A 21458-nucleotide genomic window follows, 5' to 3' on the forward strand; every position below is an offset into this window, starting at 1 on the left:
CCATTTTTCTTCTGAAATGTCCATCAAACAAGAATATGAAACGGGAGTCTTGCCCTAAAACTGTCAGGTGTGGCTGGTGGTCAAGCTTTGACAAGCCAGCTCTAAATGTTTCCCCTTTATGCCTGGTACACATTGTACGATTTTGAGCTGTCCCAGATGAAATTTGACCAATCTCAGTGATTTTTCTGTGGTCGTGGCTCCAAAAAGTTGGTCCTATGTCGTACATTGAGAGCAATTCAAAGATGGCCATTGTCACGACCTTGCGACCAAAGAGAGCCTGCGATATTTTTCTGACAGTTTCAGAAAGCATGATAATCTCAAGTGTGTTTGCTGCTATGACCTACGTCTACTGACTAGCCAATAAAAATACAACATAAAATGGTGTATTGATCAATGCGACACTGCGGCAAAACTTTAAACTACTTACTTCAAGCTCCATTTGCAAAATTCGCTTGCCAAGTTGGCCTCTTTTCCCTAGCCAAGACCGTGTCCATATTCTCCTCTTTCGCTGCTTCTTTTTTTTAGCGCACATTAAAAAACACAATTGCCAAAGTGCGATTCATCTTGCTCTATTTGTTTCCCACTAGCGCTTGCTGATTACCTTTTATTCTTCAATTCTAACTTGCGTCGTAGCCTACGATTCAATAGGTTTCATCATTGTACAGTCTGCATACATGTTGTTCCCAAGTTTATTACATCCATGTCGTACATTGTGATTTGTGATCTTATTGGATTGCCGAAATCGTATTACACAAGATGTCCGCCATTTGGCTGCACCAGTCATTTCTTTGTGGAGGTATTGGAAGCGTGGAACTGTTATCGTAGGGCTGACGTATGGATGGCAGTGAAACACAAAACTCTCCATGGGAAAACTCAAACACTGATAGCAGCCTTGGATCTTTGAGGAACGACATTCTCCCACTCACAAACAGACAAGTGGATATTCATTGAGCAACAATAGCAGGGTCATGGTAGTGCTGGAGACGTGCTCATTCAGGGTTGTGGAGTCTGGTCTCGGCAGCATGGACTGGGAGATAGACGGAGCTCTGATACTCCCACACGTTCTGGAGATACCAGGCAGATTTCCTGTTTATGAGTTAAAGCTTTGAAACAAGCTCTGCTGCCCAATGGCATCAAAGGCTGTGAGGACCCAGAAGATAAAGATACAAGACTTCAAATGTCCGGCTGCTGACTCTTTACTGTAGATGAGCAAAAACACACGTTGATGCAGTTACACTGAGCATGCTCACATTAACATGACGGTTCTCCCTTGTACACATGCATTGAAGCCACCAATACATGTAAATGTGTACAAATATTTTTTTTTCTTATTTCATTGCAAGCATAAACCTTTACATTTAGTTGGATTTATACTTAAAAACACTGCCAAATGAATCTTTTTTTGCACTGTGTACTCTCTGCTACTTTTCCTTTAAACTTCTGCTCTGAGATATAGTGGATAGCTAGTAAGACTGACTTTAGGTGTAGACAGACATGCTGTAAACTAGCCAGTGTCGACTGTGCAATTTGTGAGACTGTCAAACTCTAGAGGTAATCAAAAGGCCACCAGCTTCATGTCTCAGATATTTCCTTGACATGAACACAAATCACGTTCTGAATATCTCCCTCATTCTGTCCTATCCAAGCAGAGCTCAGGAAAATTACTGCGCTGGAGTGATTTCAGGAATGATTGATTCTGATCTGCATGGGTCAATGTGTCTTTATGCAGGTTCAGCGCGTTGGGTTTGAGGGCCAAAACTCTTGGAAAAAAAATTGAATGTGGTCTTTGGATAAGGTTTCAAAAATATATCCCATCAACTGAGCAGTGCTGGCAGGCGGAGCAGACCAAAAGGTCGAAACCTTGGAAGGATGAGCCTCGCTGTGAAGTTTGGAGCGGAGCTGGAGATTTCTGGCCTGAGATGGTCCACCCCATGCTGAGAAGCACAGCATAAAAAGTGACTTTTATAACTCGATGGACTGTTGATGTTTTAAAACATTGTGAAAGTGAAAAAGAGGCTGTGCTTTTCACGTTATAAAGACGCTTAACAAAATGCTTTCAAGCCAAATGTAATCTTTATTTTTCTGTTTCTGTACAAAAAGCACGGGATCACAGGGAAAAAAAATCTGAAAAAAACATGCATTTATTTACAGCATGGTCAGAGAGAAAAAAGGAAAGTAGAATACATCTCCCTATCTGAATTCTAAAGACATTAATTAAACATTGTGCTTTGATATATTTTGATATAATATTTCATATTTCACAAAGATGCAGTACCTTTCTTCATTTCACTTTGAGTTCAACATTTCCAAAGAAAACAGGGTTTGAGAAAGAAGGCAGAAGCCAGCTCTCTACATCTATGACAAAAAACCTTTCACAAGCTATTAGGAAACTCAATGCATGGGTGAAATGGATGGACGTGTGTGTGTGTGTGTATGTGTGTGCGTTTGACTGTGTCCAGCCAAGCTGGATCTCTGAGATGTTTTCATGTGAACTTTGAGATTGAATTCAGCTGTTGTAGTATAATAGGGCACTGTCAAATTGTATTTTCTTTACCCCATTTATGTCTAAACCCCAAAAGGACGAATATGAAGTAATTAGGTCACCTGTGAAATTAAAAGAGGTCTTCAGAAACCACTATTTCTTTCACATATCATCTTTGCAAACACATATCTTCACATACTTCAAGAAAATAGGAAAAAACCATGACTGGAATATTAAAATTTGACGTCGTTTTCAAGTGCTCACAGTTAGTGATATTTGGTCGTGTCCAACCAAAGAAACCACCTTCATGAAGATGATAACCTGCAATATGTTGATCACCTATGTCATATTTCCTCAATGATTTTCCACATTTTCTCTACTGAGACTTTTGCCATTCTCTACTGAGAAAATTGCCATTTTTAATGTATCATATCACAGACTTTTTTCTTGATTTTTGATTTGGAATGTTGGAGCACATCCTATTTTAAGGCATCATTATATCTCCTTCCAATATTTAATTTCGCAGCTCATCCACTGAAATGTGGATAGCGATTTGCATTTAAATACAGATTGCATAACTTGTGCATGTGTGCGCAACAACAGTAACAATATCACTAGCCACACTGACCTCACTGAATGGTTCCACGTCAAAATGTGCTCCGTTTCAACAGGTTTAGGCTTCTCTGATACTGTCCATTTCTGGACATGTGATACAATAATCATGTGGCACATTAGATATGACAGCATAGAAATGTTGACATTTCACCAGTCGACGAGGTGTGGCGAAACAACGAATATCTAATGTAAAATAAACCTCAAGAAGGACAGAGAAGTATTATGGAAACATTTTAGAAACATCAACAAAATCACATGATGAACGATTTCAGCTATAATGACCAAAGCAAAGAGTAATCCCAAAAAAATCATCTGAAAACATACTGGTGCATATTTGTATAAGGTTTTCTCTTTTTTTGTTCTTTTTTATTATCATTATTATTTTCTTCTGCTTGCTAAGATACATAGCTCTTGTAAGTGCCCCAACAAAAATAGTGCATTAGGAAATAACTATGATCATACACGTTTCACAAGAACACACAAGACAAGAGGAGGAACAAGAACACAAATGCTTTTAGCAAAAAGAAAACATTAAATATACGATTGAAAAAAATTTTGTCGATTTGTTTTTTTGTTGTTTTTTTTACAAAAGTGGTGAAGTTTTACACCCTGCTTTAAAAAAAACAGGTGTCCTGGTCATGTCCAGACCTCTTTTTTTTTGTCATTGTTGTTTTTGTTTTTACAAAAAAAGTGTAATCCCTTTTATTTTTCACTCTTTTTACAATATCTAAAAGGTATTAAGACATCAAATGTGTTGACAGATATTTGATACTATTATTCAGGCCTAACTCACCAAAGAAATCCCGAAACGAACTTTATAAATACATACAAAAAAGCACAATAAGAAGTTCAACAATAAGTCTGGTACCTAAATGTGATTAAAACTGCAGAAAGCATTCCTGGCTTAAATCTACCTATCCACACACCTGGAACTACACTGGAACTACATAAACAGTATGAGGAAAAACGGCTGACATCCATCATCCTGATCATTGCTAAATATCACGGTTTTCAGTCTGGGATCATTTCGTCTTTGTGCACCACTCTGATGATTTAAAACAAAAGCGGAAGGGGATAAAATCAGCTTGATGTTAAAAACCAGAGACGTTGCATTTTGTAAATAGGAATGAACCGTTTTCGACTGGCGTTTTGAGCTGTGGCAGTCCCATCTGGATGAGTGGCGTCTCTCTTCTCACAGTGGAAACAGGACAGACATACAATATGAAACGAACAGAGAGGAACCAGTCTATAGACAACATCAGCCATGCAAAGAAGCCCCTACGGTCGTGGACGTATCAAAACCTCGGCTTCTCGTTCACATTGCGATATTATCCAGCTTTTATTGTCCTGCTCGAAATGCCACCCGGTACGGCGTTCTCAGAGTCTCCAAGGATGAAGTCTTAGAGGGGCAAAACAAACACATCTATTGACATTTCAGGACATGGGACATTCATATATATATATATATTTTTTAGTGATCCAGGTGTAGATGTTCTTTTCGGGCAGCTCCTCGTAGGACTGGTGATGTTCAATAAGGGAGTGGCAGACAGATTTGGTGAGCCAGTGAGTTTGTTGTGGGCTCAATGAAGCCTTAGAGGAAGATCAGGTTCCTCTTCACATGGGAGGGACAATCAGACCCGCCATAGCTGGAAGAGAACAACAACAAGAGGTTAGTCGACAAAAATAGAGACGGTTCAAATAACAAGTATTATCTACTTGACTCGGATATACACAGCAAAAAAAATGACTTGTTTTTTAGTACAAACATCCAAACATTGTTAAATCAAGATAGATTTGACTTAGGATATTAAAGCCCAGTTTCACAGACAAGGCTTAAGCTAGTCCCAGACTAAAATGCGTGTTTGAGCCGCCTTAACAGAAAACAACTTGCACTGAATGATCTTAAAATGTCAGTGCCATTGTTTTGTCTCAGGATGCACACCAGTAATGTTTTTTTTCTAAGGCACGTTTATAAAATATAATTAAATGTCCTAATTTAACTAACACCTAGTCCTGGCTTAGTCTAAGTCCTGTCTGTGAAACCAATTTATCAAAATTAAGTGAGTTTATGTTTAAAACAAGAACAATGATCTGCCAATGGGGTCAGAAAAAAAATCTCAATGCCAACCCCATTCATTGGCAGATATTTATTATTATTTTAAGCAGGAAAAAAACACACACATTTTTTGTCAATTTCTAAGGCGGCAAGACTTAATATCACAAGTCATTTTTCTTCCCAAGAAAAAGTATCTTGATTTAAGAATGTTTAGATATTTGTAATGGGAAAGAAAATCATTAGTTATATATATATTTTTTTTTTTGCAGTGTATGACCTATTTGAACCATAAAATTATGGTTATTACGGGTCAATGGTGCAGCTCATTCCACAGTCAGTCTGGAGTGTGTAATATTTTTTAGCTAAGCTAACATTTCTACAGTTTAACAGTTTAAAGTTAAGAGTTTCCTTAGTACAAACTGATCTGCAGTCATATTGTAACATTTTGAGAATATAAGAAAGTTTTTGGCCTCATAACATGCAAGTAACATGAGAAGTGATCTTTTATGAATAAGTTATTGACTCCATGCAACTCTGAAGTAATTTTGATACTATTTTACACTAATTTGCCCCCAACAGACATCACCACCTGCATGAAAAACTAAAACATTATTTATTTATTTATTGCTGTAAATGCAACCAATCTAAGTAAAAAGTAGAAAGTTATGGATCAACTTTGTCCTCAAAAATTTTGTGCCATTTTTTTGTTGTTGACACATTCTAGAGGAGGGTCTTGTTTCCTGATTGGCTCAGAGTCAGGAGAGGGGTGGGGTGCTCACCCTGTAGGCTGCTCCCATTGGTGCTGGTGCAGGTGGGGGGCGGGGAGGTCTGTGGCCGGACGACAGGCGCGAAGGCGCTCTTCTGTTTGACTGCAGAGATCATATGGACAGGAGAGAATGAGAAAGGGCCCGCAGACAGAGAGATGGAAGTAGGGATGCATGAAGAGGAGGAGGAAGAGGAGGCATGGTGCTCCAATAGAGGACTGGAGGGGGTGACTGAAACAGACACACACACAGAGACACACACACACCCGCACACACAAAGATGAGATTTATGAGGTGGGTCATGCCGATTGTTAGAGGGTTAATTGAAGGGGAGGGGCTATGGCAGAGTGAGGTATTATGGGAATGAAACCGTGTGCTACACCTGCATTGCAAAGTTGATCCATAACTTACAACTCTTGAAGAGTATTTATGTCAATGTAGTCCACATTTGACTGCCAAACCACACTTTTGCAGGAGCATCAACATGAGAGCTGCTTTCTTTTATTGACACATTAAGCATTCCAATAGACGGTATTATCAGGACATCTAATATGCGGTCATCTGCATGCTTTGAGAGAAAGACAGGTAATAAAAGCCAATGGTCTTGGCGCTGAATCTTGAGCAGAAAGCTTGAGCTTTCTCACCAAACTGGAGTAAAACCCACAATGAATTTCCTTCAATGAAATTCCAATTGAAAACCCCTGCCAACTTGTTTCCCATTTTTATAATGAATGGAAAGCAAACCTGCCCCGAAACAGCTTTGTGCAAAGCTCGGCCTGCCAAACAAGTGCCAATCACACAAAATACAGCTGCTATATATCGAATATATGAACAGTCTTCAGTATATAAACCTCATTTGTAATTGTCAGGCCCCCAGCATTGTGATTCCCCCCCCCCCCAAAAAAAAAATATAGCAGCAGCAGACGTATTTACATGAAAGTGACAGAAAGCTCACTATCCTGACCGCAGCGAGAAAGCGAGCGTGTGACGGAGTGAGTGAGAGGCATGGAGGAGTCGTTAATGTGTTAGACATGAAAGGAGATGAAAAAATATGAGTGTTCGTGGAGTTAGTTCGGATGGAGACTTTCACAGTGCATGGAACAGCAGACAGACAATAACCTTTCCCTCACAGAACACGCAGACAAACAAACAACCTTAGCATTTCAGATTAGAATTAAGACGCTGGCAGAGTTGTGACCAAACATGCCTGTTGTGATATCCAAAATCACAAACTTTTTAGACTCTCAACACTTGAATTTAGACAACCATTCAGAATCCTAAACATACACTGATGAGTTAACAACAACCCTGCTGAAACAATTAGTAGAGTATCTAACATATCCTGGCTGGTTTGTACCTGATGAGTCAGTCTACACTCTTAAAAAAATAAAGGTTCTTTATTGGTATTGATGGTTCCATGTAGATCATGCATAGAATATCCATTACACAAAAAGTTCTTTATAGTGGAAAAAGGTTCTTCGGATTATTAAAATGTTCTTCAGACTAAAGACTGCGATCAAAACTAAAACTAAACTTCTTCATTGCAAGAATTCAAACTCCTGAAATTAATTTTCTCTTATTGCTAATACCTCCAAAATACATCATTCAAATTAAACATTTATCTTTTCAAGTTTCCCAGTTAAACCATTCCTGCACAAAAGTGCAGTTCTTTGTTTTTAACCCGGCCTTAAAAAAAAAAAGTGAGCTGTGGTTGGTTGCTTTTCAGTCAAATTAGGGTGGTTTGACCACTGCATATGGAGAATATAGTGCATATCGCTGAATTAAATTTAATGCCATTTCCAAAATGTGTATTTGTTCTCAGGTATACAAACCTCATACATACATTCCTTTTCAATGTCAAGCACTTTTTAACAAAACAAGACGATTTTCCAGGTATTGCATGCGTTAAATTTCTAAAAGCTAAATTCAAACACATCAAGGACTTTGTGCGAACCCTGTATAAAGTTTTAATAATCATTGCCATATAACAGGGAAGTCCACACCACAGCTATAACGATAATGACACTGAGGAACAATATTATTGGAATCATTTTCAGAACGTTTTTTTCAAGCTGATGAATGATTAAAAACAGCCAATTGACTGCGAATTGGACTCCACCTGACTTTAAAGCACTCGAGCATTTAAAGCGGCAGATGACATAACTGCACTGAACGCTAATAAACAGAAATGTTGATCATTATAGGTGTGAACGGGCCTTAAGAAAAGAACTGTCTACTCAAAGGTTCTTTCGGAACCCACAATGGGTTGGAACACAAAATTGTACACACAAACCCCCTTTTGGAACCTTTATTTTTAAGAGTGTAGCCTAGCTAGTGAGGCTAACTGAAAGCGAAAAGTCTTGCTGGTTAAACTAGTTAAGAAGTCCAATACACTGGTCTTTTCAGCAGGAATTCCAGGATCTGTTAGCTGACCAACAGGACACTCACTTGCGTAAGGAGAGTTGGCGGCGGATCCGTTGAGGAAACTCGGGGATCCAGGGACGCCCAAGTTGGTCATTCCAGCTCCGTATCCGTTCATGGTGGAGGTGATGGTGTTGTAGTTGGCCTGCTGAGGTGTGGAGGTCGGCACGTACCCGCGAGGAGACACGCTGTTTGAGTTACGAGAGTAACCTGGAATGTAAGACACAGCGACAGGTTAAGGAGGACACTCTTCAAATATGAACCATGTCAGCCCTGGGATTTATTCTGAGTTTGCTTATTAAGACGCTTGATGTGATTTGTAGATGTTGCAGTTGGACTAATGTGTGTCTGTGACATGTTGGGTTTGTGTTTCTGGTGGGTGGAAAACATTGGTAAGTGTGAGAACATTTACCAACAAGATATCCGACCGCTGTTAAGAAAGCACTCAGTACAGTCAAATAAAACTTTGTCTATGTTCCCATAAGCAGCAGTGTTTTGGCGGACGGTAAGAGACAGGAGCAGAGCCATACTGAGAGACATGGAGATCACCGAGACTTGAGAGAGTGCTTTTTTTGACAGCAAGTAAAAACCCTAGTAACCACCTAGGATGAGGAAGCAGAGGAGTTCAAAACTGAATGAATAAAAAAATTAAATGAAAAAAATGATATGATATGGTAGAGAGTAGACTGCTTTCCGCCCAAGTTTTCCCCCCATTTTAAGCAACGTTCTATTGTTTCAACTTTCAAACTTTCTAAGGTCATATTCTTTTAAAGGGGTGGTTGATTATGATTTCACTTTTCTAACAAGTTTGTGTAATTTATTCCTGTAACAGCGAAGCTGAATTTTCAGCATCATTACTCCAGTCTTCAGTGTCACATGATCCTTCAGAAATCATTCTAATATGCTGATTTGATGCTGAAATTTTAAAAACTGGTTGTGCTGCTTAATATTTTTGAGAAACCAGCACTCATTTAAAATATAATATTTTTGTAACATTGCAAATGTCTTTACTGTCACTTTGATCAATAATTTTCTTTTTCTTTTTACTGACCCTAAATTTGGAATGAATTTCAATTCAATTTAGTAAGAAAAGCAAGTTTCTAGTTTTAAACTGGAAAACAAGTAATAAATTCAGAAAATCGTGAAAACAGATCCACAGCCCTTTAACATGTCGTAGTCACATGAGCGGCAACATACTGTAACTGCGTCATAAGACACAAATATCATTCGTTAGCAGAGAGCCAATGTTCATTAATCTAAAAACTTCCCTAAATAAACTGTTACCTACGTGGGTTGATAAGCCGCATGAAAGAGGTGCTGTATTCTGTAAATCAGTTTGCAACTTAATTAGAACTTGAAACAATAATTAGTTTGATGGATGAACGAGAAAAAGCAGCAGGCTAACCGAATTAAATCCTGCTGAAGTTTCACTGCATACGAGCATGAAGTATGAAATGCAATATTTTTATAATGGCTAACGGCCCTTTCCCATGACCTCATGGATTCCTGTAGGTGTTCCTTTCCTGCGTGAATGAGGAAAACAGACGAGAGGAGAACGGGATGAGTGCTAGCAGGAGGGAAAGCAGAGAGTGTCAAGGGAGAGAGAGTGCTTCTGTCTTCCTGTGTGTGTCTCTCTCTCTCTCTCTCTCTCTCTCTCTCTGATATAAGGAGAGTGATCTGTTCATCTCACATCCATTCCCACTTCCTGTCTGTGAGTGTCAGAGCTGGTGGGTGAAGAGAAACATGGCTCGGCGCTGCGATATTGAAAACACTTGTGCATGGAAATGCTCACACACAGGGCATGAGATGCACGCATGCAAGTCCAAAAAAATTGCAGTTCTGTTTATTGACACTAGTAGTGCAGAAATGACATAATTCAGATGTTTTAAACAACTTCTTAGAGATTTTAGTGGCTTTTTAAGCAACTTTAACCAATCATGCATACATTTGATCCATTTATGTGGAATCAAACTCATGACCTTGATGTTGACACCATGCTTTAGCAGTCAGCTAATATTATAAAATTATTACAATTTAAAATAACTGTGAATGTATTTTAAAATGTAATTTTCATGTGATATCAAAGCTGAATCTTCAGTGTCACATGATCCTTCAGAAATCATTCTAATATGCTGATTTGATGCTCGAGAAACATCATGCTTTATGACGTTGCTTTATGAACGCTAAGTGTTTGCCATCTCTCAGAATTGTAAACCTGTAATTGCTACTTGCTTATAATCTTGGTTTTAATACACAGACATACCGAAGTGCATGCATGCTGTGCTCATATACTGCGTTTGCATTTGCAAATAACGTGTTTGATTCTTGTAGCGCTGTCATTCTGAGTCTCTCGGCTCGTTCACAGCCTGTGGCTCACACTTCTCTCAGGAGTGACATGGAGTGTGTACACACACACACACAGACTCACACTGATGAACGTGACGTTTTTATGGGCAGGTGAGTGTGAGTGGCAGTTTTGAGTGCTGTGGGTGACAGGCCTGCCAAAACACAGCCATGTGATCGTCATGTGCAGTGCTGCTGGTCCGGGGCTGTGTTTGGGTGTGAAGCTCACCAAAAGACAGATGAACAGATCCAGACACGGACTGACAGACTGTGTGACGGAATTTAAGTGTTGAGTTTGTCAAGTAGCTTTGAGTTTCGTGAAATCATGAAATCATGTTTCAATCAGAACCAGTCAAACACTTTGTACGGCTGTCAACGCAACACATTAGACAAATTAATTCGAAAGAAAATAGTGCGATAAAAATATTAACACAATTAAGCATGCCCCTTGAACTGTGAGTAAATTAAGTACCACCGTCAAACGAGGCTTCATGTTCAATGATATGGAAATAAAACAAATAATATAATATTGATGTATGCAGTAAATCTGATTAGACTGACAGCCGCACATACAAGTTTTTGAAGTGCATGTGTGATTCGGGACTTAAATACTGCATGTCAACACACACACTGACCTTGGTCTCCCTGTGAGGCCTCAGAGATGTTGACGGCGAGCTGGCTGCTGAAAGAGTTAACTCCCATCATGCCTGAGTGAGCGCTGGAGCCTGTCAGCGAGGGCAACTGGTTATGGCTCCGCGGCACGCTGTACAGCGCCTCCGTCAGGTCTGCAGCGCGCTTTAAAATGATCTCCTGACCAATACAGAGAGAGAGAGAGAGAGAGAGAGAGAGAGAGAGAGAGAGAAAGGGTTGAAATGGGTTTCAAGATATTAAATTAAATGGTGGCTCCAACCATAGCAAAAAGTATAAAAGAAAATAATAATGCTCTTGAATAAAAAATGTTAATGAAAAAAAAAAGATTTATTATTATTATTATTATTAATTGAATAATATTTTAGCATGATAAATAGATCAGCAATATTTTTTTATAATTATTATAATTTTTTAAAAACTATAATAATTATAAAATTATAATTCATGTAGCTTACCGAAATTTAAAGTTATATAAATATTTACATAAATTATATAAGTAGTTACATAAATTATTATTATTATTATTATTAAAATTATAAAATTTGTGATAAATTGGTAACGCTTTATTTTATACTATATTTCACATCAAACATTATTATAAATAATTCTATATAAATACACATTATATGAATTATTCCTAATAATAATATTATTAATAAATATGTCTTAAATATAACTATAAAAATTACAAAATATTTAAATAGTATTCATTATTTAAAGAATATTTAATTTTTCATAAAAATACATAATAATATAATGTGTTCTTAATATAATTATTTATAATAATTATATATAAAAACACAAATTAATTATTATTTATATATATATATATATATATTTAAAATCTAAATATTCTAAATATTTAAAAAGTACTGATTATTTACACACACACAACATATAAATCAGCTAACTCCATATAATATCATGGACTTTCTTGTGATTTTCATACCTGATTGTTATGAGGCATCCCATACAGCGCCTCCACCAGGTCTGCGGCTCTCTTCAGCAGTACCTCCTAATAACACACACAAACACACAGAGTTTACACACTGGAAATCAGCACTGTTTGCATTTCAAAACATAAACAATACCGCACAGCTAAAATGAGCACCATAAAAAAATATATAATTATATAAAATAAATAAATCATGTTCTTTATGTTTCAAGTTTTCCCAAAGTTATTTATTATATATATATAAGCAAGCCATGCTCAAAAAGAGAAACAAAACATGTGATGAGGCGGACAGAAAAAGAAGCTGTCGGAATCTCATTTACACCAACCTGTCACACAAACACACACACATACACGTACACACAAATACACACACTCAACCTGTGCCAAATCACACAAGCAGTGATCCAGGGCTGCGATCCTTTCAGACTACACATATGCTCCACTGTCATTCTTCACACGGCGTGTGTGACTGTGTGTGTTTGTGCGTGTTATCCTGTAGTGTTCCTGTGTAAGTCACACGTTTCCACCGGCCCACAGACTCCATTCTGGTCTCACTGAGAGAACCGAAACCAAGAGAGGACATGAGCACTTTACAACGGCTTCTGCTCCATCTGGACTTAATTAACTTCTATACATTTTCTCTTCTACATGTTGTCTTCACCCCCAGTGCACCTCCTTTCCACTTCACTGGTGGAAACATCAAATCACTTTTGAACAACACATTGGCTTTATCTATTTACCTTGTCACAAGAAGTTCTGCCATTTCTAATTGATATTAGTTTTCATGAGCTCATCAGTATATGTTATAGTACAGAAATAAAAAAAATATATATAAATTTTCAGCATCATTACTCCAATCTTCAGTGTCACATGATCCTTCAGAAATCATTCATGATCATACACTGTAAAAAGTTACTGTTGGTTTAACGTAAAAAAGTAAGTTACCTGGTTGCCTTAAAATTTTGAGTTAGTTGAATTTAAAAGTTTGAGTTAATACAATGAAGGAGATTGGTTTAATTAACATACACTCAAAATAGTATGTTATCTGAACCACATTAATTATCTAAGTTGATTTGACAAAAGATAAAAAGTTGTGATAATAAATCATGAAAATATTTTTACAGTTTTACAGTGTATGCTGATTTGATGCTAAATACACATTACTTATTATTATCAATGTTGAAAACAGTTTAATGCTTAATTTTTTTGTGGGAACAGCATTTATTTGAAATTTAAATATTTTGTAACAGTATAAAGATCTTTAATGTCCCATTTGATCATTTTAATGTTCCATTTTTAGTTCCGCAAAGAACCTTTCAGTGAACATTTCTAAAAAGAATACTTTTTTCTTACTGTGAAGAACATTTGAAAAATAAAAAATAAAGAACCCTTTTCCACTGTGGATGATTCTTCATGTAACCACTGATGTCAATAAACAACTTTTAGATTTGTATATTTGAGTCACCATGTTCAGGCTAAAGAGGAGTCCCCCCCCCCCCCTCCTCTCTCTCATACACACAGCATTCAGAGACAGACAGAGAGGTGTGGAGGTGATACAGAGGAAGCCAGAGCTGGTATTATGGCAACCTCTACTGGAGCTCCCTGGGGTATTACATTGAAACCTACCCTACACACACACACACACACACAAAACACACTTCACATGACTGTATGAGGACAGGAAACAAAGAAAGAGACAGATGAAAGTATAGAGTAAACACAGACAAAGAGAGAAAAGATTGACCCAAAGAACTACAGATGCAGTTCATGAAATCAGGATAAAACGACAAAAAAGAGAGCAGGAGAAAGAGAGGAAACAGCAGAGTAATTGTAAATCTCATGACGAGAGGTGAAAGAGAGAGATGCAGACAGAAAACAGCGCTGAAAGATGAGCAAAGGGGGAAAGGGTTGGAAGAAAACAAAGGAAAAAAGACTCGAGGGACAGAGAGAAGACAGAAGAAGACAAAGTGAGGGAAATGTGCACAAATAAAGTGGAACTGAGTGAGTGAGTGAGTGAGTGAGTATGTTAGGAGAGAGAGAGAGAGAGAGAGAGAGAGAGAGAGAGGGATGAAGAGGGGAAGTTCTAGTTGTTTTTCTCCCTCAAGAGTTGCCAGGTAAGAGGCAGCTGGGGTTGCTGGCAAACCTATCATTACTGTACTGTGAGAACAACAGCCTGTGTCTGTACACACACACACACACGCACACGCACATTGGAAATATTACACTAATTCTACATTTGTACACAATTCAAGCATGTTGAAATTAAAGTAAATATTGCTTATATTTACAAACAAGTATCGATCGCAAAGCAGAAAACCCTATTCACAAATCTGAGTATATTTGAAAGGTATAAAGTAAAATACACTTAGCTTTACGGCACAGGTGTTCCCAGCATACACCAGGGTATGAATAATTAATATGGCTGTGTACTTTACTTTAGCCGATTTTATTTACACCGTTGTTATTGTTGAATCTGATTATTACATTTAGGAATTTGCTGTTTAGACATCTGGGGTTCCTTTTCAAAAATAGTATAAAAAATACTATTCTGTCTCTTTTATTCGTTTTACAACGTTATCTACGAACCATTTTCTGAAGATTTAGATTTAGATTTTTCTTATTTCTATGGCCATTTCTCTGAAATTGTGTCCCCCAAAAAGTTCATCTAGGCTAGAAACACACACAAATGAAGCTAAAATACACAAATATAATACTTAATAATAAAAAATGCAGAGTTCATGCTGGAACATTAGTTCTCAAATAAGTAATAAGTAAATAAATGTAAGTAAAAATTAAATAAAATCTTAAAACAAATCTTACTTTTCAATGTATTGTCCGTAAATTAAACTATATCCCTAACCTTAAAACAAAGCTTTTAGCATTTTTAGAAATGAATAAAGACACTATTTACAAACCATTTCGTTTTATGAATATATCAACAAAAACATTTTCAGATTGTTCTTATATCTAGGGACATTTTAGACTGTCTGTCCCCAAAAAGTGCATCAAGGCCAGAAATACGCACCATACACACTATGCCTTAATACATGCAGATGTTGGAACATTAGCTCTCAGGTTTCTCACATCTACTGTATGTCATGCCTGCATCTGTGAAGTGCAGCTCTTAGTGACTGTTATATGCCAGGCCACGAGGCCCTGAAACTGAACACTTTCTGGCTGAGTTTCTGAACACACTGTGTGGAAACTGTTACATTTACGAGGAAGAACAACAGTGGCCTTCAGATCAGGCAGAGAGGCAGAAACATGCTCAGGAAACCACCAAATATTGTGATATTCCTTTGGAGTTTAACTTTAAGAGCTCATCTGGGACTGTTTGCGTGGTAGTGCTCATACATACACACACGCACTCGAGAGAGGATCGGGGGGCATATGGAGATTGGGGCATTAGGCTTCCTCCTCCTCCTCATCCTCATTTACTTGCATTTCCCACGACAAAATATGACCTTAGAACTAACAGTCCTTCCTCAGCCAATCAACAACGAGCAGTAACGATCCTCACAGATGGCTCAAGTCAATGACAAACACGAGCGAGAGAGAGAGAGAGAGAGAGAGAGAGAGAGTTGAGACCTTGTGCTCTGTTGTTCCTGCATTATTCAATATAACATGTTTATTCAACCTTTACATTAGTTATAATGTGATTAGTAGGAACTCGTTTTGTAAACTCCAAAAGTGAATAAAAAAAGTGACATGATTAGAATAGAACGAGAACAAGAGCATCTTTAAAACACCCAAACAAGACCTCCCGAAACAACCTGTGCAATATTTACACAAAAATAATATTTAACTATTATTATAACAATTTCACTGTTTTTTGAATATTGTAATATAGTAATAATATAGTAATAAAATAGTAATAATATAATATCATTAATAAAATTGATATAATATAATATAATATAATATAATATAATATAATATAATATAATATAATATAATATAATATAATATAATATAATATAATATAATATAATATAATATAAAATAAGAGATACATGTAATCTGAATGTCTGTCCGGGGTGTATAGTTTTATTAAAAACGTGTTTTTATTGCACTGTAAAATTTTTATACCAGATGAACAAACATTAAAACCAAACATTTTATTTAATATGACAAAATCAACCTTATTTAATTAGGTTACAGCAACAAAATTGATTTTAAATGTCAAATTAGGTAGAAAAAACTATTTAAGGTAACAAAATCTTTTTTATTATTCATTTAGTATACGAATAATACATATTTATATACTCCCTCTGCTTAGTGCAATATCTTGTAATAAAATAAGTTGCTGCCTTAACGTTTAAAGTACAATCAACTTTACATTAATCTGACTTTAAAAATGAGTTAAATCTTGTATAACTTATAAATAAAAGTTGAAAATTGCTTAACTTATTTTGACGAGTTAAAGCAATGTATAAACACATGTTGTCATAACTTATTGATCATATACTGTTTTGCAGTATACATCTTTTTTTATTTTTTTTTATAGTATACTACTGTATATTATCCATAAAGTTGTAAATATGTATATTCTGTCTTAACCTAACTGTGTCTTTATACTTTTTCATATTTTAATTCTTTGTGTCTTGTTGTATTTACATGCGTGCACTGGAAAAATTGTGTGCGCAAGCAAACTTGGTATTAAAGCTCTTTCTGATTATTGTATTGTTTTGCATTATTGTTATATGCATCTATTAGCGTAAAGCGCGTGCTTATGAGTGCAGTGTTTTAAGTGTGTGTGTGCGCACCTGGTCATAAAGTATTTCTTGTTTTACTGTACGTCAGGTCGTCCCTCTCTTACAGTGTTCCTGTGGGTGTTTCTTTATCAGTCCTCCCTCCCTCTCTCTGCCCATCTGTACGTGTCTCTGTGGTTTGGTTGTCCCCTGCTCTCGTGCCTGATGCTGTCCAGGTATGGGGCTCTTGTTCCAGGCCGCCTCCCCGCTGCAGTTCCCCGTGTCCGGCCCCAGCCGCCCAACCTGTCCCTGGTTCAACAGCGCTCTGCCATCCACACCCAGTGGGCAATCTGTCACCAACACAGCCTTGGCACTGGCAGCACACCCCTCATCTCGGTCTCTCTCTCTCTTTCTTTTTCATACCCTCTTTCTCCTTTGCTCTCCTCTCCTGTCCTGTCTTCCCTCTGGCCCCGGTTCAGTTCATTAATCTCCATTATAAAACAGAAGTTAGTTAATGTCTCTGATGCTCGCTGGCTACGACACCCTGCCACGGGCCCTTTGGCACAACATGAACGCACACACAAGCACTTCCGTTAAAACACACACACACATTTACTCGTGCTTAACTGTTCACATCTTCACACACATTGACAAATACAACATTCTTGCATTAAACAAAACAAGAAATCACGCACAGATTTAGTAGTCTGTATGTTCTGTGTTTACATAATGTACAAATAATCTAATAAAACTTGTAGTATTTGGATAAAGAAATTATAAAAAATTCAAGTATGATTGGTTTAGGGGTAAATTTCTCTCTTACATTGGTTTAGAGATTTTATTAAATGCCAAACCCTAAGTACACTGAAAAAAAATAAAAAAAATATTGAAGGATTTATTTTGGAAAAAATTTCTCTCAGAAAAATCACTTTTTACAGTGTATAAACTTAAGTCATCTTGAGGCTTGTAAGTGATCAGATTTTATATTATTAAATGGACAATAAAATAAAATCCTATAGACTTAGAGTAAAGCAGAGATATGTGGCAAATTTAAGGACCAGACTATCATCAAGACTTTGGGATGGCCTCTTTTTTCATGGGCTAGTCAGCAACATGAGCAACGTAAAAAAAAAAAAAAAGAAGATTGTTAAAAAATAAAAATTATTGTTATACTGCAGCAACTGTGATTAATAACAATAATAATAATAATGCAAAATGTATTTTTGTTTGAATGTGTCCCTGAGCTGTATCATTCAGGATTAGTGAAAACGTTTTTAAGTGCACTGTAAAAGTGTTTTGTGATATTAATAATGTATTTTTTTCATAGCTTTGTTGTATTCCTCATTTGCAAGTCGCTTTGGATAAAAAAAAAAAAAGTACATAAATTTATAATTGTAAAACTAAACTATTTTGGTTAGCCTGTAAAATATAAAAAGAAAATAATTATTTGAGAAACATAAGAAAGTGAGGCATGCAGAAACAGAGAAAAAGGAGAGAGATATATAAAATGACTTCAAACAGCCACGAGGTGAATAAACTGTACAGTTCTGCTCTGTGGACTTAGCTTTACTTCATTATTTATGTGGCGTCTACAGAACGACCTGCGGCTACTCTACACACGTTCCCCTCACACATCTCTACAAACTATTTCACATCACACTTTCTCAGCCAAAACAAAAAGTCCGGCACATTCCTCTCAAATTAAGTCTGCCAGCACAAATCAGCACTGCGTTCCCTGTAGTCAAGCTGCTCTATAACCTCAATATCACTTGGAGGCTCAATACTCACTCTGTTGAACCCCTAATGAAATGCAATCAATGATTGATAAGGTGGCAGTTGCCCTCGAGTGGACCCGCTGATGATTACAGCCGGTCGGCCTGAGCGCCTGACCCCAGTCTGGGCTCCAGAGGTGTGCCACCCGGCCCTGGGAGAGACCGGCGCTGGGCCTTTTGTCTTATTAGCTGACTGTCGAGGTGTAAAGATCTGCCGCCTGCCAGGCATACAATTAGTCATCCTGTGATCTTTATTACTCCAGGGTGGTGGTCTTTCTTAGCAGAGCCCCAATTCGACACCCTCTCTCTTCCTCACCCGGGAGTCCCAGGTAATGTTGGGGATCAGGTGATGGGATCTTACGGAGGGTCCCTTGCATAACAGGTTAAGGACGAGGCAGGAGTGTCTCTTGTGCTACCAAGAGGACCGTGAGTGATCCTCTGCAGGGTCAGCGACTGGAGGAATCGGCCCACTCCATCACCCCCCGTTCCTACATATACTCTGAAAAATAACTTTTGCTAAATTGTTTGCAGCTTTATAGGACCCTCTTGAAAAAAAAGAAAAAGAAAAAAAAAAGGTTCTTGAGATGGCTTTATGGCTCTTGAGACATTAAATTGTTTTGTTTTTTTAATTAAATGTTATTGTGTTTTTTAGGATGCAAATTAGATGACTTCACACTATTGGTAATTTCCATATCAACACAATCGTGTGAGCTTTATCTCGCAACCCAAACAGCCTCTGGGCACCCTTAGCGCAAATGTCAACACGTCAAAATGTCTTGCAAAATTATTAATCTGAAAAGGAAAAGTTTTTTAAACGCATAAACAATAGCAGAAGTGTGATTTACCTGCATGGCAAGATTTATTATTATTAACTAAAACTATTAAAAAAAATTTTTGTTAATTGAAATAAAGCTGAATTAAAATAAAACGTAAAAATTGTATGAAATTATTTTAAGTTGAAACACTAAAATAACTAACTGGCAATAAATAAACAACTAAAATGGAAATAAAAATCAATCAGACCTATATAGTAATAAAAAAAAACTAATTTAAACTAAAATTGAAAATGTAAATTGAAAATATAAAAATAAAGCTAATTTAAAATGTTAATAATAATATATACATAATACTAAAATTACACTGTAAATAAACACTTGGCAAAATATGATCATTTAGTATTAGCCATTTTACCAAGTGACAGGTAATAAAGTTTGTTCGGTTACACTTTACTTTACAGTATGTGCACTTACATGTACTTACAGTGTACTTACCTAAGAAAAAGGTAATAAGGTAACTACATGGGTTAAGGTTAGGTTTAGGTGTAGGATCAGGTTCAATATAACCCAGTTATTGTAATTACTGTAATAAGTACATAGTATATGGGGAACAGGACTGTAAAATAAAGTGCTACCGTTTGTTCAGATTCATCCCCAACATCAAATACAACATCAAACACATCTCCTCCCTTTTAAAAGCCTATTATTTTGTTATCCAAAAGTGCAATTATATGCTAAGCTGCATTTTAGAATTTGCATTTAGCATTGTTTTTAGCATTAGCATCAGACTGCCCGAGAACATCGTAACAAAAAAGTTCTCTCTTTGTTGAACAAATGTCTGTAAAACTCTTTTCGGTTCTAATTGGAACCTTTCTTTTTAAGAGACAGGCCGGGAAGGGTTCGGACTCTACGAGAGATTCGCTCAGGGAGGCATGCGAGCGGCTCCTTCCCCTGAGAGGTGTTCTGGATGAGCTGGATTCATGTCTGCATGTTAATCTCTTCACTCTACCTGCCAAAAGGCAGAGAGCACGTGTTACGGTGCATCAAGATGCCGTGTTCCTCTCCTTTTCCTTTTCACAGACCTCCACAGCCCAGCATCACAGCATGAAACCATCTCAACACTCCTGGCCCCCTGCTGTCTCTCTCTGTGTGTGTGTGTGTGTGTGTGTGTGTGTGGGTGGGTCACAAGGAGTTGCTCGGAAGCTCTACAGTTCATTCAGCACAGGTAACAAGGTGAGTCTGTTTGACTTAAGATTGGCCCGGCTCTCGGCTTTCTAGTCCTGAAGGTCCTGAAGTCTCCCGACAAGCCTGTTTCTATCTTCCTCCTATCTTTTCTTCCTCCTGTTTTCCCCTTGCTTTCTTTCCAGGGGCTCAATTATGGGAGGATGGTTCTCAAGCGCCCGGCGAGAGCAGATCAGCTGACCCGGGAGAGCAAGCCATCCGACAGGTCCCCTAACAATGATAAATCACACACACACACACACACACACACTGAGCCTGGTGAGCAGAGGTCCACCACACACACATACATACATAACATTACAACTTTCACACATACGCACACGCACACACACACACACACACACACACACACACAAGCTTATCGTGCTAATAAAGAGCATCTGATAAAGTAAAATGCTCCAACATGACAAGGCAAAGGAAGTCAATAACATACTTCCTCTTAAAGAAGACGTAAGTATAAACAGGGCTTAAAAAGCAGACCGGGGCTAGTTGTCACGCAAGCAATATCTGAATAAGCCAAAACTGCACAAATGTATTTACTTTAAAAGTAGCTTTTTATGTTGGTTTGTTGGATGTCATCGAAACATCCAAAAGCCCTTTTAATTAGAAACATTTTTGTCAATTCAAATGAACAAGTCACAGGTTTACTTTATGGACTTTATTAATATAAATATCTGCTGTTTTTTTTTT

General features: G+C 37.3%; 1 protein-coding gene across 3 annotated transcripts in view; it reads right to left on the reverse strand.

Annotated features, from left to right (window-relative positions):
• Window positions 1-2054: 2054 nt before the first annotated feature.
• Window positions 2055-21458, reverse strand: part of LOC311095324 (transcription factor COE3) — a 105478-nt gene continuing 86074 nt past the window's right edge. For 2 of the 3 annotated variants that reach the window (XM_084133794.1, XM_084133793.1), the window contains exons 12-16: window positions 12282-12347; window positions 11317-11491; window positions 8366-8548; window positions 5933-6022; window positions 2055-4743 (exon numbers count right to left, since the gene is read on the reverse strand). In XM_084133794.1, coding sequence (XP_083989920.1) covers window positions 4712-4743; window positions 5933-6022; window positions 8366-8548; window positions 11317-11491; window positions 12282-12347 — 546 coding nt within the window. In that variant the 3' untranslated portion in view covers window positions 2055-4711. The remainder of the gene's footprint in view (window positions 4744-5932; window positions 6023-8365; window positions 8549-11316; window positions 11492-12281; window positions 12348-21458) is intronic. The other variant, XM_084133795.1, reaches the window with a different exon arrangement.

This window comes from Abramis brama (genome assembly GCF_963993115.1).
Source record: "Abramis brama genome assembly, chromosome: 13".
Classification (NCBI taxonomy): domain Eukaryota; kingdom Metazoa; phylum Chordata; class Actinopteri; order Cypriniformes; family Leuciscidae; genus Abramis; species Abramis brama.